The sequence below is a fragment of the Pteropus alecto genome, unplaced genomic scaffold, assembly GCF_000325575.1.
Source record: "Pteropus alecto unplaced genomic scaffold, ASM32557v1 scaffold53, whole genome shotgun sequence".
Taxonomy (NCBI): domain Eukaryota; kingdom Metazoa; phylum Chordata; class Mammalia; order Chiroptera; family Pteropodidae; genus Pteropus; species Pteropus alecto.
The window spans coordinates 256,764-272,142 of record NW_006434366.1 but is presented as its reverse complement, the minus strand read 5'-3'; the positions used below and the strand labels follow the sequence as shown (position 1 = coordinate 272,142).

Here is a 15,379-nt window from a genome sequence, read left to right as displayed (position 1 = left end):
CTTGGGCCCCTACCCTGCTCCGGCGCGGCCCGGCTCGGCCCCATGTACCGCGCGCTGTACGCATTCCGCTCGGCGGAGCCCAACGCGCTGGCGTTCGCCGCAGGCGAGACTTTCCTGGTGCTGGAGCGCAGCAGCGCGCACTGGTGGCTGGCGGCGCGGGCGCGCAGTGGCGAGACGGGCTACGTGCCGCCCGCCTACCTGCGCCGCCTGCAGGTGAGTGTGCTCCTCCCCGCCGGGCCACCGCATCCCCTAGTCTGGGCCGCATCGCAGAATCGACCCTGGGACTCCAGGCCCACTGGGACCTCCAACAGATAGGGAGTTTGAGAACCTGACCCTGAGACCCCAGACCCACGAGGACTGGGACCCCAAGAGCTCGCATCCCCACATAATACCAGGCCGTTGACAGACAACTCTAAGGACTCCAGACCTTCCAAAAGCGAAACTCTGGGACAGAGGCTCCTTGAGAATCCCAGACCCATTGGGATCTGAACCCCCATCTGAGTGGAGTTCAAGAGCGAGATTCCAGCCCCGCTGAATCCTGACCAGTTGCCCAGATCCCTGAGACTCCAGACCCTTAATCTCTTTTTCCCTGGATCCCCAGGATCCAACACTCTTGCCTCTCATCCTCAGACCCCGACCTGGAGCCACTTCCCCCACCACTGTGACCTGGGCCACCCTGGACAACTCCTATTTCCCCATCTTCTATGTCCACCCCCCCCCCACTTGGACCCTGGAATCATAGGTACCCCTGTCCCCTAGATGATCCCTCAAAGCCCTAAGACCTCAGCGTCTTTCACTATCCTGTACTCAGTTACTCCCTAAGCCCAGCTCTTCCTAAGACCACCCACCCACCCACTTTGGACCAAGTATTGCAGCCCCTGCTGACCCTTCCTGGGAATACTTCCTGCTCCCCACCTCCCCAAGTCTCAGGTCCTGACTTTTCAGACTTCCTTTCTCTGAAAGGGAGCATCATCTTTCCTTGTCCTCAGCTGGGAGTGGGGGCTGCTACCATTGTGAGAAAGTAAGACCTCCCTGTGGCTTCCCCTGGTCTGACTATGGCCCCATTTATTTCCAGTGGAGGCTGTTGCCCCCCTTCTTCTTTCCCCAAGAATAGTCCTGCTGTGGGGGCTGGGGTGCAGTGTCTCCAGCTGGTCTATTCTGACCATGGTGGAAAGGAAGGCCTCCAGGCCTGCCCTGTGCCAGACACCCCCTCCCCATCCTAGTTCCTCGCCTTTAGAAAACATCCCGTCCCAGCCTAGTTCAGGACAGAAATAACAAGATAAATTTGGAGATGTCATCTGGTCCTACCAGAGAGGATGGGCCCTGGGCCTTGGACCTCCCAGCCTGATCCTATCTGGGAGTGCCTGGGGTGACAGTGGGGAGTGCTGGACATCAGGGCTCCTGGGTCTGGAGTGAGCATATCAGACAGCCTCTTGGGCTGGGGGGTTGTTGGAGGCCTCTGGGGAAAGTCCTGCTCCTTCCACACGGGCCTGTGAGGCCCCTCCCCCTGAAAGGCCACTAGCGCTGTGTTTGGAGAAGGCAGAGAAGCTACCCGTCTTGTCTTCTCTGTGTCTTGGATTTCTGCAAATCTCCCTGCCTCGGTCTCCCTAACTGTGTCTGTGTTATTCTGACTCTCCACCTGTGTGTGCTTTTCTCCCTCCGACTCTCTCCCTGTCTGTCTCCGGCTCTCAATTCTTTCTGCGTTATCTCCCTCTGCCTGTCTCTCCCTTCCCCGCCTCTACCTCCGGGTCTGTCTTTCTTTCTGTGTGTATGTGTGTCTTTCTCTTCCTGTCTGTTTTTCTGTCTCCCTACAACTGCGCTACCTGCAGGGCTTTGCTAACCTCTGTGTCCGTCCGTCCCCATCAAGGCAGCTTCTCGAACCTGCTCTGGAGTGACATCTCAGTTCTGAGGCTCCTGTGTAGCCTGATGGACCATGTGTGCCAAGAATGGGAGGGGTGAGGCTGTGTGATCCCACAGCTGCCACCCTCTACGCCCCACCGCATGCCAGGCAGGCTGGGTAGATTAGACCCCTAAGTTGCCGGAGATGGCAACACAGAATCTGGGGCAGGGGCCAGGCCCCTTTCTCGTACTTGTCTTTGCCACAAACACAGAACTGCTGCTTTCCTGGACAGATCTAGAAGATTCCTGGAACAGCTTGTGAGGGGCTGAGTGCTGGCAGCAGGGGTGTGGAGGGGAGATCCCTTTTGGTTTGTCCTCAGCTACCAGGGTCCCAGTTCTGAGTATCTCGGGCCAGACGGCTCTGCGAAAACAGGGCTGTTCTGGAGTGTGACCTTGGTTTTGTGAAGAATCGGCAAGATCCAGAGTGATTCGTTAAGGGTTCCAGACAGTGGAGGCTGCCTGCCTGGCAGCTCAGCCTGAGCTCTGTCAAGCCTGAGGATAGGCTAGTTGTGTACTCCTGGCCTCAAGCTGGGGGGCCTTGGGCTGTGTGTTTGCTCCAGACCTCTGGTTTTCAGAGACGTCTTAGCTGAGAGCCTCCCTGTGGGGTGAAATCCTGAGCAGGGCACCAGTACGTCATGCCCCAGCTCCCTGAGTGATGCAGTGTGAGAACCCCATTTCGTATTCTGGTCTAGCTTTCTGTGTTCGCATCTAGCGTTCTAGGCTTCAGCTGTCGTGGTCCTCTGCCCCGGGCACCATCCTGCGCTGTGCTTGTGCTCAGTACCCTCACTTGACCCCCTGGTCTAACTGTCTACCCCTTCCCCGCATCCAGGGCCTGGAGCAGGATGTCCTTCAAGCCATTGACCGGGCCATTGAGGCTGTGCACAATGCAGCCATGCGGGATGGTGGCAAGTACAGCCTGGAGCAGCGTGGAGTCCTCCAGTGAGTGTGGAGGGCACCTCCCAGTGAGCGTGGTGGGGTGGGGGCCTTCAGGGGGTACCCAGAGGCGCGGAGGGCAGGGTTGGTGGTAGCGCAGAGTGGGTGGAGCATGAAGGAGGTGGGAGGGGCCTGGGCTATTAGGACCCAGCATCCCACAGGGAGCACGTGAGGACTTTGGGAGTTGTGAAGTAACACCCCCAGTAATCTCCCTGTTCCTCTGTCAGGAAGCTGATCCACCACCGGAAAGAGACTTTGTCCCGCAGGGGCCCCTCTGCCTCCAGCCCTGTAGCTATGACCCCGTCCACCAGTGACCACCATCTGGACGCTGCCGCTGCCAGGCAGCCCAATGGGGTGTGTCGGGCCGGGTTCGAGCGGCAGCACAGCCTGCCCAGTTCTGAGTATCTCGGGCCAGACGGAGGCCTCTACCAGGTACATGGTGAGAACATCCTGGGGAAAGGAGGTCGGTGGGGCCTAAGGCTTTGTCCAGAGGGATGAAGGGTCCACGCGGGTCAGCCATGCAGGACAGTGGCAAGATGCAGCCCAGAGCCATCGCCCTTGGAGCTCAGGGCCCGAGCCAGGCTGGCACCCCCGATGGCAGCCTGTCCTCTCAGGTCCCACTTGTGTCCTCCCAGATTCCACCACAGCCTCGCCGAGCGGCACCTGCCACACCACCCCCACCTGTGAAGCGTCGAGACCGTGAGGCTCTGGCAGCCTCAGGGAGCGGTGAGAAGGCAGCGTTGGGGGGATGGGGAGCACCCTGTGCTTGGAATGGCTGCTCTGTTGTGTCAGGGAGTTGGGGGTTCCAGGCTTGGGGGGAAGACAGAGCACATGTTGGGGCAGTTGGGGGCTCTGCAGAGGAACTAGGCCCTGTACTGCGGGACAGGGGCTCTGGGCTTAAAGGAGTAGGGGCCCCCAGGGGGCTGCCTCAACATAGCATCCACTCTCTGCCCACAGGCGGCCGCAACGCCACGCCCTCCGGGGGCAGTTCTGTGTCCAGCGGCTCCTCAGTCAGCAGCACTTCCCTTGACACGCTCTATACTGGCTCCAGCTCATCCGAGCCGGGCCCCAGCTGCTCACCCACACCTCCGCCTGTGCCCCGGCGAGGCACCCATACCACTGTGTCCCAGGCCCAGCCCCCTCCCTCCAAGGTGCCAGCCCCCGAGCCTCCTACAGAGGAGGTGGCAGTTGATACCCCCTCGGCTCCTGATGAGCTAGAGGCCCTGGGTACGCTGAGCCTGGGGACCACAGAGGAGAAGGCGGTGGCTGAGACAGCCGTGCCCAGGACCATCGGGGCAGAGCTGATGGAGCTCGTGCGGAGAAACACCGGCTTGAGCCACGAGCTGTGCCGCGTGGCCATTGGCGTCGTGGTGGGCCACATCCAGGCCTCCGTGCCAGCCAGCTCACCTGTCATGGAGCAGGTCCTCCTCTCGCTGGTAGAGGGCAAGGTGAGGGTGGGCGGCAGGGCCAGGGGCCTCCCTGTCCTCGGGCTGCCCTGCCACCCCTGCCCCATTCCCACCCTCACACTCGATGGTGTCCAGCCTTTATCTGACAGGTATTTGTTGACCTCTAGCTCTAGGCCCCCACTCTGCTGGGTGCTGGGGACATTTGAGCTGATCCTTGAAGGAGAGAGGTAGGAGCATTCCAGGCAGGGGCTCGGCCTGGACAGAGGCCGTGAGGCAGGACCAAGCTTGGCTCTTAGGATGGAGCGGAACAAGGCCAGCATGGCTGGAACACGGAGTAAGGGAGCAGTTGGTGTGGGAGGAAGTGAGACCTGAGGCAGGTGACAGGTGAGACCATATACGAGTGGCCGAGTTCTTTCTGGCTGCAGGGAAGTAATAGACATAGAGCATGAGTGAGGGCAGTGCCTTGCTGACCTTCGCAGTGGAAATGGGTGCTTCGAGAGCTATGATGAAGCCCAAGTGCCGACTTAGATGTGAGTTAGGTGTGTGGGCATCATGGGGTGAGTACTGGTCAGGGAGCAGAATTGGAGGACAACGAGCCCAGTCTATACAGTGGGGACCAGGTAGGCCAGAGGTCCCTCCTTGGGGCTCTGTGGCTCCTTCAGCTTGGGTTTGAGGTCGGGGAGCAGTGGTCAGTGGGCTTGCCTGTGCTAGGAAACTTCAAGGGGAACATGGGAGATGGGTAGATGATAGGCCTGGTGGAATCGGGGGGTGGGGTTTCAGAGTCTCATTCAGGCAGCGATAGAGCCTGTGGTCACCCTCGGAGGGGAGGTTCACCCAGGTCTGGCATGAGAGGCAAGTTGCTGGAAAACACCTCACGTGAACATTTATGCAGAAGCCTGCCCCTGGGGGTTATCGAGAATGGGGGATGGTGGAGTTATTGGAGAGAGATGCAGAGCCGGGCGGTGTCCTTGGGAACCTCGATGGGGACAGCTCTTTTGTGGGAGCTTGAAGGGCAGCAGTGGGAAGAGAACCTGGGTCTGGTACCCTCACAGGTCTTCAGAGGACACTGAGTAGGGGCAGCGCTGGTAGGTGAGGCCAGGGCCTCTCATCTGATGCCAGCCTAGCGCTCACGCCCATGACCATGGTCTAGGTCGAGCTCCAGGCCTCAGGGGCCTCCTGGATATGGTGATGCCAGGGGGTGTGCTGAGCCATGCCTTGCCCTCTCCCCGCAGGACCTGAGCACTGCCCTGCCCTCAGGGCAGGTCTGCCATGACCAGCAGCGGCTAGAGGTGATCTTTGCAGACTTGGCTCGGCGAAAGGACGATGCCCAGCAGCGCAGCTGGGCCCTGTACGAGGATGAAGGTGTCATCCGCTGCTACCTGGAGGAGCTACTGCACATTCTGGTGCGGGGTGGGGGCCCACAGCTGTCCCCAGTATGCAGAGCAGCTGTCCTCAGATAGGGCAGGGACCACCCTGCACCGTCCTCCAGTGCTCAGGAGTCTCCCTTCCGTGGATTCAGCTTGCTCACATGTGGCCGCACAGCTCACACTGAATGACTGTCACCCTTCCTCCTCCCACAGACTGACGCAGACCCTGAAGTGTGCAAGAAAATGTGCAAGAGAAACCAGTTCGAGTCTGTGCTGGCCTTGGTGGCCTACTACCAAATGGTGCGTGCGAGACGGAGGGGAGGGCGTGGAGGGACCCGGGTCGAGGTGGGAATTCTGGGTACTGAAGACACAGGGTCCCCTGCCAGGAGCACCGGGTGTCACTGCGGCTGCTGCTCCTCAAGTGCTTTGGTGCCATGTGCAGCCTAGATGCAGCCATCATCTCCACTCTTGTGTCATCTGTGCTGCCTGTGGAGCTGGCACGGGACATGCAGACAGACACGCAGGGTGAGGCAAGGGAAGCTTCCCACCGTCTGAGGGGGTGGTTTCCTACCACCTCGGGCTCTGACGGCCTGCCTTGCTCCCCCAGACCACCAGAAGCTCTGCTACTCCGCCCTCATCCTGGCCATGGTCTTCTCCATGGGGGAGGCGGTGCCATACGCACACTATGGTAAGCGGGCGGTTGCTGACCAGCTTCCTGCAGGGGGCCCATAGCCAGCCGGAGCTGGGACCCGTGGCCTGAGGGCCTGGGGACCCACTGATCAGAGCTGGACAGGCATAGAGTGTCTCCAGGGCTCACAGAAACCCAGGGAGGTTGGGCGGCGCGTGGCGGGGAGCGGGGCCGCAGGCTTCCTGTGCCCTCTCCCAGAGCACCTGGGCACACCCTTCGCCCAGTTCCAGCTGAGCATCGTCGAGGACGGGCTGCCCTTGGACACCACCGAGCAGCTGCCGGATCTGTGCATGAACCTGCTTCTGGCTCTCAACCTGCACCTGCCAGGTGGGGGTGGGGTCCGGCCGGGAGGTGGCCGACCAGCTCAGGTCCCTCCAGGCTTAGCGGCTGTGCACACCCATGTCCTTCCTCAGCCCCTGACCAAAACGTCATCATGGCCGCCTTGAGCAAGCACACCAATGTCAAGATCTTCTCCGAGAAGCTGCTCTTGCTGCTGAACAGAGGCGGTGAGGGCCCAGGGATCTGTGGGGTACCACTTCCATGTCCTGTGACTCTACCACCCCCATAGCTCCCTGGGGCCACCCGGCCTCCGACGAGGACCACCCTCATGCCTCTCTCCCTGCCTCCTAGATGACCCTGTGCGCATCTTCAAACACGAGCCGCAGCCGCCGCACTCCGTCCTCAAGTTCCTGCAGGACGTGTTTGCCAGCCCCAGCACAGCCGCCATCTTCTACCACACGGACATGATGGCGCTCATTGACATCACCGTGCGGCACATCGCGGACCTGTCGCCTGGAGACAAGGTGCCTGGAGGTGGCTGCGGTGGGGGACGGTAGCTGTGTAGAAACCGAAACAAAAAGGGGGGGATACGACACTGAACGGAGACGAGGGACGGGGTTGCTGCTGGAGCCAGGTGAGTGTGGGAGGCTTCTCAGGAGCCGTGACGGGTGTGCCAGGACCTAAAGGAGCCAGCCATGGGGTGAGGAGGGGGCGGTGGCAGCAGGCGGGGAGCGCGTCTCTGAGGAAGAGGAGTGATCTGACCACATCCCAATGGGATGCTGAGAGCACAGCAGAGGCGGACGCCCAGGAGGAAGCAGCTGCAGCTGTCAGGTGGCGTGCACGCGGTGGGGGATGAGCTCGGGGTTGGGGGCATTGGAACTGGATCTGGCCGGGCCGGCGGCCACATCTGCCTTGAGCAGGCAGCACTGATTGCTGAGGTAGGGAGGAGCTTTTGAGGGGGAAAGATGGAGTTGTGTTTTGATGTGTCAGGATTGAGAAGACACCTGTTAGACATCCAGGTATAGAGGATGTCGGAGAGGCAGTGGGGTGGGAGTCGGGACTGGAGAGGGACACTTTGGAGTTGTCTGTGCGTAGATGTGGTGGGAAGCCTGTGACAGAACAATCACCTGGGGAATTGGATGGCGGGGTCAGAAGGAAGCTCAGCCCAGGGCCCAGTCTCCCAGAGCAAGTAGAGAGAAACCCAGGAGGCAGCCGAGAGAACAGGAGCCTGAAGCCACGTGTTCGGAGGAGGAGGGAGCTGAGCCCCCTCCACAGTCAGAAGCCTAAGGGCTGAGCATTGGCCTTTGCATTTGCCACACGGAGGTGAGTGGCGACTGACAGGCCCTGTCTGTGGAATGGAGGGAAGAGAGTCTGAGTGGAAGGTTTGAGAGCATTCGGAGTTGGAAGGGAGGGGAGACGGGGGCTGGGGGTTGGAAGCAGTAAACAGAGACAACTCTCGTGAGTTTCTGTGAAGGGAAACAGAAAAAAGGCGGGGTCACTGGAGAGAGAGAGATGTGGGGCTACGGAGAGTGTTTTAAAAGTGGGAGGTGGTGGGGTGTGTCTCTGAGCCAGAGAGGACGTTCTGGGAAGCATAGAGAAACGGACGGTGTGTGGGGACGAGCGTTAAGGCAAGTGAATGAGGCTGTGGGCGAGGGTCGAGGCCCACGTTGGGGGGTGGCCCCTGACAGGGGCTGCGGCAGATCATCCCAGTGGGATCAGGGGAGATGTGTGTGCCGAGAGAACACGGGGCTTTCTGAAAGATCGCTTGGTCTTGCCGTGAAGCACAGGCCAGCTGACCGGGCAGCCTAGGCTTGGAAAATAGGAGGTGGGCAGTGGGGCTTTAAGGGAGAGCGAACAGGGCCGGGGAGAGCGGTGGGAGGGAACGAGGTTGAGGCCTCTGCACAGGTCCGGTTGTCTGCTGCTTAGACACCAGGGTTTGATCTGCGGGCGCTTAGGTCTGGCCAGGGTTGGGAGTTGTTAGCAGGGTGAGGCTGCCTGGTGGTGGTTTTGGCATTGTCCCATCGAATCAGAGGTAGAGAGAGACCTGAGGGATGGTGAGGGGGACAGACCAAGAGAAAATGCTGGGGTCGAGTCACTGGATTGGGGGTCTCGGGTAAGGAGCAGCTTGGGTGTCAGGTTGGAAGGGCTGTTGGAGCTCTTTAACCCGAGGCGCTGGGAGGGTGAGTTGGGGGTGGGGATTGGAGATCCACAGGTGTTAGTGATGGATTGGATTTGCGATGTGTGAGGAGAGCTGAGTCACGGAGAACACCTGCTGGTTGGGCCTGTGCGTTTGAATGGACAGCAGTGCTCTTTTTAATGATAAAGAACACGAGAAGGCCTTCAGCTTTGGACAGGTGGGGACGATCTGGAGTTTGATGGTGGATATAGGGGTCTCTGAGATATGTAGGAGGTGACAAGGGAGCAATTGGATTTTCTTGTCTGGCGCTCACAGAAGTCTGGGCCAGAGGTATGAGTGTGGGTCGCATTTGGAGCTGTGGGTGGAATGAGGTCTTCCAGGGCGAGGGGACAGTGAGAAGCAGAGGGCCCCCGACTGCAGACGGCAGCACCACAAAGGCCTAGCGTTACAGGACAGGCAGGGGCTCACTGCTTCTCCTGCCACCTCTCGGAGCCAGGACTTCCTCCCCGGCCACACTCTGGAACTATCTAGGTCTGGGGTGATTCATTCATTCACTTACTTATTCATCAACTGTCGAAGGCTATTTTTGTGACAAGTACATTGTGGATGCTGGGGATGCGACCCTGATCTTCTCTGGCGTGAGCTGGTCCTCAGCTCCAGGGTCCGTGCAGCTGCCATGAGGCAGTAGTGGCCTGTCCACTGGTGGCAGGGCCTCGCCGGGGTCCGTGAGCTTGCGTGCTCTTTCCGCAGCTGCGCATGGAGTACCTCTCCCTGATGCATGCCGTGGTCCGCTCCACGCCCTACCTGCAGCACCGTCACCGGCTCCCTGACCTGCAAGCCACACTGCGGCGCATCCTGACCGAGGAGGACACCTCGCCCCAGTGCCAGATGGACCGCATGATTGTCCGAGAGATGTGCACGGGGTTCCCAGTGCTGGGCGAGGCTCCCAGCTAGCGTCTCCTCCCCCACTTCCCTGCAGCCCCGGGCAGGGTGCGCTCCCCAGCCCCTGCCCTGCAGCCCTGGGCAGGGGCAGGGGACTTGGGGCTTGGCCCTAAGAATGTGTTGCACTGACAGTGTGAGTGGGGTAGGGGTGGAAGGGACCTGAGCAGGGGCCCCCTGGGGTAGGGGTGGAAGGGACCTGAGCAGGGGCCCCCACCTGAAGTAGGGCTAATGCGAGGGGCCAAGTGCAGGATTGGGGACCACGTTCTGGGAGCAGTGCTGGGGCAGAGGGAATGTGTGAGCTGAAGCCCCTCCATCTCCCGGTAGCTGCCTCTTCAGCATGCCCCCCCACCCCCCGCCCCATATACACATGCACACTCAGAGTCCTGCTGCTGCTCCCGGCTGGGCCAGAGCCCCCATCCCCCCAGCCTGGTCTGTGTCCTGGGCTTCAGGAAGCCATGTCCTTGGGGTGAGGGGAGACCTCCCGCCAGCTCTATTCTTTGCCTTAGCTTTGTGCTCCCTTTGCTCCCACCCCTGGGGCCTCGGCCAAGCTGCTGCTTTGAAAGCAGAATCTTGGACGCAGGCCACCCATCCTTGAGCCTCACAGAATGGTGTGATGGCATCCAGAAAGCCAATGACAGAATCTATTTTCTCTGTAAAAACGTAGACTGAAAAGCCATGTGTATTTTCCTATGTGCTGTAGCTCACCTTTGGAAATAAATCACAGGCCTCTGGAAACAGACTTCCCTGTATGATCCTGGGTGGTGGTAGGAGAGGGTGGGAAGGGGCACTGGGGCCTCAGGACCTCACCGAGCGTACCCTGGTCTCTCCAGCCTGAGGAGGTGATGGTTCCAGACAGGCCTGTCCTTCAAGGTCCCTTGAGCCCTATTCCAGCCTCTCTTCCCTGAGTTCCCACTTCTGGGCCACAGCCACAGCCAACTAGTGTCCCGTGGTCGGTTGGCAGGTGACTGCCCCTCCAGGCTTCACTTAAAACCGTTCTTTGCCTTGATGGAATGCTATCTCTCCCCTCTGTGAAAACCCTACCCCAGCCCTGGCCTCTCTGAACACCTGGGCCCTGCTCTGTTTTTCTTCCTCATTCATCAAGGAGCCCAACAAGATCCCCTCATTTTGCAGCCTCAGCAGAGATTTTGTTTTGGTAATTACAGTTAGGACAAAAAGTATCAAAACAAGTGTGAGGTTAGATTTACACTATTGTTGCAGGGGAATTAGGAGCCATTTGGTAAAAACTTCATTTTCCTTGTGGGCTCCCAAGTTAAAAAGGCTCTTGCCATAAGTAGGGGCAGAGAGTCAGGACCCAACCAGTTGGAATGGTTTTCATCAGTTTCCTTCATTTTTTTACCCAAGACGATTGTTAACAGATGATTGCATACATCCAGAATTGCTGATACTCTGACCTCCGGTCATGATTTTTCCTTTCTCACTGGGATGCTGAAGGCAGAGGGCTGTTCTCCCAACAGGGCTGTGATGCAGTGAAGCACAGGCCAGGGTGGGGTCCCCAGGAAACAGGTCCTTGGGAAGCTAAGACAGGAACATTTGATGGGACCCATGGGAGCAAAGCCCAGGAGGCCGATGGGTAGACATCCTTCCTTAGCTGTTGACTCTTTGAGAAGGTTAAATGCACAGGCTCACTGGACCTGAGGAGGGGCTGACCAGATGTTTGGTCCTGGTAATGCTCCCTGTGGCACAACTTGGTCACTCTCTTCATCCTCGAGGCATCTGCCTCTCTTTCACATCCAGCATCAATGAAACCGACTTCCAGTCACGGCTCCTTTCTCACTGGAGCGCTGAAGGCAGACAACCACGATTCTCCTGAAATAACTTTCGTTCAGTGGGAAGCCCAGGTCCTCGGGAAGCTAAGGCAGGAACATTTGACAGCCTCTATGCCTTGCTCTGTTCCCTCTTACGATGCATATTACCGACCTTGTGGGAAGAGCAGGGCTGTGCTGTGCCATCTGTCCCAGTGCACCTATGACAAATAGTGTGGCCCTGTGGTAGGAGGACCAGAAGCTTCTTCCTGTGTCCACAGGATTGTCCAAGGGCCCTTGTGCATGTTTGTAGAAGGGACACGGGAGCCTCAGCTGACAAAGTCAATAAATGCTGGCCCTTGGCAGCAAACAGATGCTCCAAGAGAGTCCAGCACTCTAGGACCCTCTCAGCAAGCACTTGGTGATGGTCTCACGACACAAAATTAGAACCACAAGGGAAAAGAACTGAAGAGGAAACTGCCTTTGAGAGAAGATCTTGGAAAGACAGTAGGTGTAGGTTGTGGCTAGCAGGAGAAAGGGCAGAGAGAGAACTAAAACATTCAAAGGGGAATGTTTGGGGTTGAATAAACCCAGAAATTTTGAGGGGCAATGAGGGATGGAGTTGGGGCTGAGCTCGACTAGAAATGGGTGTCTTAAAAGTGCTGGCATCGTGTCTGTGGGATATGGACCAGAGTCTGCACGTGCATAAGGCAACTCCAGGGTAATGAGTTGGGTGAAGATCACCTGGCTGCTCAATTCCCAAAAGATGCAGAATGGGTATCCAAGTAGGTGAGGACAATCTTTTTTTGTTTTTGTTTTTTTTATGGAAGAATAACACTGAAAAATACAGTATACAGAGAGTACAGCTTCATGAATCATGACAGAATGCTAATATAACCACAGCCCAGGTCAGGAAATAGACTACCAGTCCCTAAGTCCACTTGTGTGCCCCCTCCTAACCACTGACTCCCCTGCTCCTTCCCAGGCCACCTCCCTAGAGGTAATTGCAGATAAATTTTGCCAGATTCTGAACTTACATAAGTGGAATCATACAGTATAAACTCTTGTGTCTGGCTTCTTCACGCACCATTAAGTTTGTGAGATAAATCTGTCATAGTATGTGGTTGCGGTTCCTTCATTCCCAGTGTTGTGGGAGACAGCCTCGTTTATCTGCTGCTGCTGCCTTCCATTGTTTCTGATTTTTGTCTATTTTGCATAGTGCTGTGAGGAGCACTGTTGTATATGTCTTCTTGTTGCATGTATGCAGTTATTGGGGGTATGTTATCCGGAGTGAAATCGAGGGGTCACAGGCAGACACTGCCAACATTTTCCAAAGTAATTATACCAACGTATGCCCCTCTAATGGAGTCTGAGAGTTCCAGCTTCTCCGTATCTTTCCCAAAACTTGGTATTGTCAGTCATTTTTAGTCATTCTGGTATAGTAGCATTTATTTTAAAATCTGCATTTTCCTAATTCAGGAGGTCGAGCACATTTTCATTAGTTTACTGTCTATTTAGATCTTTTGTGAAGTGCATATTCAGATCTCTTGCCCATTTATCTGGATTGTCTGTCTTTTACTGATTTATAGTATGTATTCAGAATGAGTCCTTAGGTTGTATATCTTACAATATCTTCTCATTCTCAATGTTGTCTTTTGATGAAAGGAAGTTCTTCATTGTAATGTAATCCAATTTTTCAGTATTTTCCATTACGGTTAGTGCATCTCGTGTAGTGTTTTAAAAAAACCTTTGCTTAAGTCATTTAGAGCTGTGTTTTCTTCAAAATGCCATCTTTCATATTCAGATGTCAAATCTATCTGGAATTGATTATGTGGGTAGTATGAAGTAGTAGTCTCATTTAATTTTTTCCAACTGACCCAGCACCATTTATTGAAAAGCCCATCCTTTCCTCATGTTGACTCTTAGGAGCCACCTTGTCAAAATTCAAGGCCTGTCTCTGGATTTTGTTCCATTGGTCTGTTTATTCTTGCACCGGCTCCTCACAGTCTTGAGTATTATAGCTTTCTTGCTGTTCAGTAGAGGAAGTTGTCCTACCTTGGTTTTCTTCAAGACTGTCTTGGGTATTCCTGGCCCTCATATATTTTAGAATCTAGTTTGTCATTTTATACACACCCCTTACACCACCTCCACACACTGTCTACGGGGATTTTTATTGGAGTTTCATTGAATCCGTATATCAATTTGGGAAGAAATGGAATCCTTACAATATTGAATTTTCTAAGCTTTGAACGTAGTTTTCCACTTTTTTATGTCTTTATTCTTATAATTGTTTCGTGTGTGCAGGCATATGTATGTGTGAAGAGTTGTTACACATCTTTCATTAGATTTATTCCTGGCTTTTTATATTACTTGATGCTATTGTATAATGGCATAATTTAAATTTTTTTTAAATTTTCTAACTGTTGCCAATATACAGAAATTACAGCTAATTTTTATGTACTGACCTTGTGTGTCCAGTGACTTTGCTAACCTCACTCCAATCACTTATCTATAGGTTCTTCTGGATTTTTTTTACATACACAATCCCGTTGCTGTGAATGAGTTTTATTTTTTCCTTTCCAGTCCTCATACCTTTTTATTATTTTTCTTGCCTTACTACACTGACTAGACCCTGCAATACAATATTGAGGCTTGTGGTCATGAATGTAAACTGTTTTTCTCTAGCAAGGCTCTGCTGCTCCAGAGGTGAGGAATACACAAATAGTCTATTTTAAGTGAGTTTAGATTTTAGCCCAGCGTGTTTGTCCAGGAAGAGTAGGGCAAGAGAGTTATAGTACTGGATTCTATCAGGCTGATGGTAAAGGCAAGGAACTGAGGAAGTGACGAATGATGGATTAGAGATCTCAGTGAGGTCAAAGAACTGTTAGATAATTGAGCTGGATAAGTTGGCTAGGTCTTCTGGCCTGCTCTCTCAGCAAGGTGCCCCTGACTGGGAGGAAGGAGGGAGCAAACACAGAGTAGGGAGGACAAGGCAAGAGGAAAGAGGCTGAGATGTCCTGGAGGGCAGTTTCCACAAAGCCTTTGCCCTCTGGTCTCCTGACCTGCTCTCTATCTGCCCCACAGCAGCCTCAAATTCAGGTCTGCATGGACTCCCTATCTTGGAACTGATGAGACCCAGGATGAACCATGTAGGGGTCTTGCTGTGTTGCTAGGAGATAGGAGTGAGGCTGGACTTGGAGAGAGGACCTATCACCAATACTTGGTTTTTGTCTTTACAGGGAACATTAGAAGCTACCACTGGGGGTGAGGCATAGAGGTGAGTGCAGGTGGGGAGAGAGAGGCCTCCGAGGAACAGCAGCAACAAAAGGAGGCAACCGTGGAGGCAAGAACAGCTGGGAGCGGCATGGATAGTCACCTGCAGTAGTGAGTGGGGGATGGGGAGAGTCAAGGAAAAGTCTAGGTCTTGCCTCCACAGGATACTCAGTTGAGGCCAGTGCTAGCCCTAATAGAGAGAGTGAAGCTTGATTTGCTTCTGCCATGGTCCCTTTATGCCTCTGCACATTTGCTCATACAGCCTCCAAGACCTAGGCTGGCTCCTTCCCTTGCAGCTACCGACCTCCTTTAGGTTATTCAGGGCTCCCCTCAGGCATCTTCTGCAGGAAGCTTTCCCACATAGCTAAGTTGGTTCAGGCACCTCCTCTGCCCGAAGAACCCCTTCCCCTAGCGCTCTATCTCCATCTTTCGTTCGTGTAAAGTTTCGTGTCCTCCACTCGCTAGATTGCGGACTTAGAGGGCAGGTGTGCTTCCTAACCACGTCCCCTGCCTCCCTCCTCCAGAGCCTGCGTCCACTGGGCCCCCATCCAGCGGAGCTCCCTGCCTTCAGTGCTTCTGCAGGTGCTCCACTCTCTCACCCTTAGGAACCAAGACCGTGCACCCAGCGGAATGCTCTGATCTTAGCCGGTCCTCCGATTCTGAGACCCAGGGGGGCACCACCCATTTGCCGG

General features: G+C 55.7%; 1 protein-coding gene across 3 annotated transcripts; it reads left to right on the top strand.

Annotated features, from left to right (window-relative positions):
* The first annotated feature begins 6 nt into the window (after positions 1-6).
* Positions 7-10,386, top strand: NCKIPSD (NCK interacting protein with SH3 domain). 3 transcript variants are annotated; one of them, XM_006909061.3, is made up of 13 exons: positions 7-213; positions 2,729-2,838; positions 3,060-3,264; positions 3,468-3,558; positions 3,790-4,280; positions 5,471-5,641; positions 5,819-5,905; positions 5,992-6,130; positions 6,213-6,293; positions 6,492-6,620; positions 6,707-6,799; positions 6,924-7,096; positions 9,460-10,386. In XM_006909061.3, the coding sequence occupies exons 1-13, from the start codon at positions 43-45 to the stop codon at positions 9,661-9,663; spliced, it is 2,145 nt and encodes a 714-aa protein (XP_006909123.1). In that variant the 5' UTR covers positions 7-42; the 3' UTR covers positions 9,664-10,386. The 3 variants fall into 3 exon arrangements, with proteins under 3 accessions (XP_006909123.1, XP_024900626.1, XP_015442638.1); XM_025044858.1 differs by lacking the exon at positions 6,492-6,620; XM_015587152.2 differs by lacking the exon at positions 7-213 and having other exon boundaries at positions 2,731-2,838; positions 3,060-3,271.
* Positions 10,387-15,379: the final 4,993 nt, after the last annotated feature.

Bases quoted from the DNA above. Each gene is read 5' to 3' on its own strand.
- NCKIPSD (XM_006909061.3), top strand. From the start codon at position 43: ATGTACCGCGCGCTGTACGCATTCCGCTCGGCGGAGCCCAACGCGCTG. The intron at 4,281-5,470 runs GTGAGGGTGGGC...CTCTCCCCGCAG, and splicing joins TCTCGCTGGTAGAGGGCAAG to GACCTGAGCACTGCCCTGCC. The intron at 7,097-9,459 runs GTGCCTGGAGGT...CTCTTTCCGCAG, and splicing joins ACCTGTCGCCTGGAGACAAG to CTGCGCATGGAGTACCTCTC.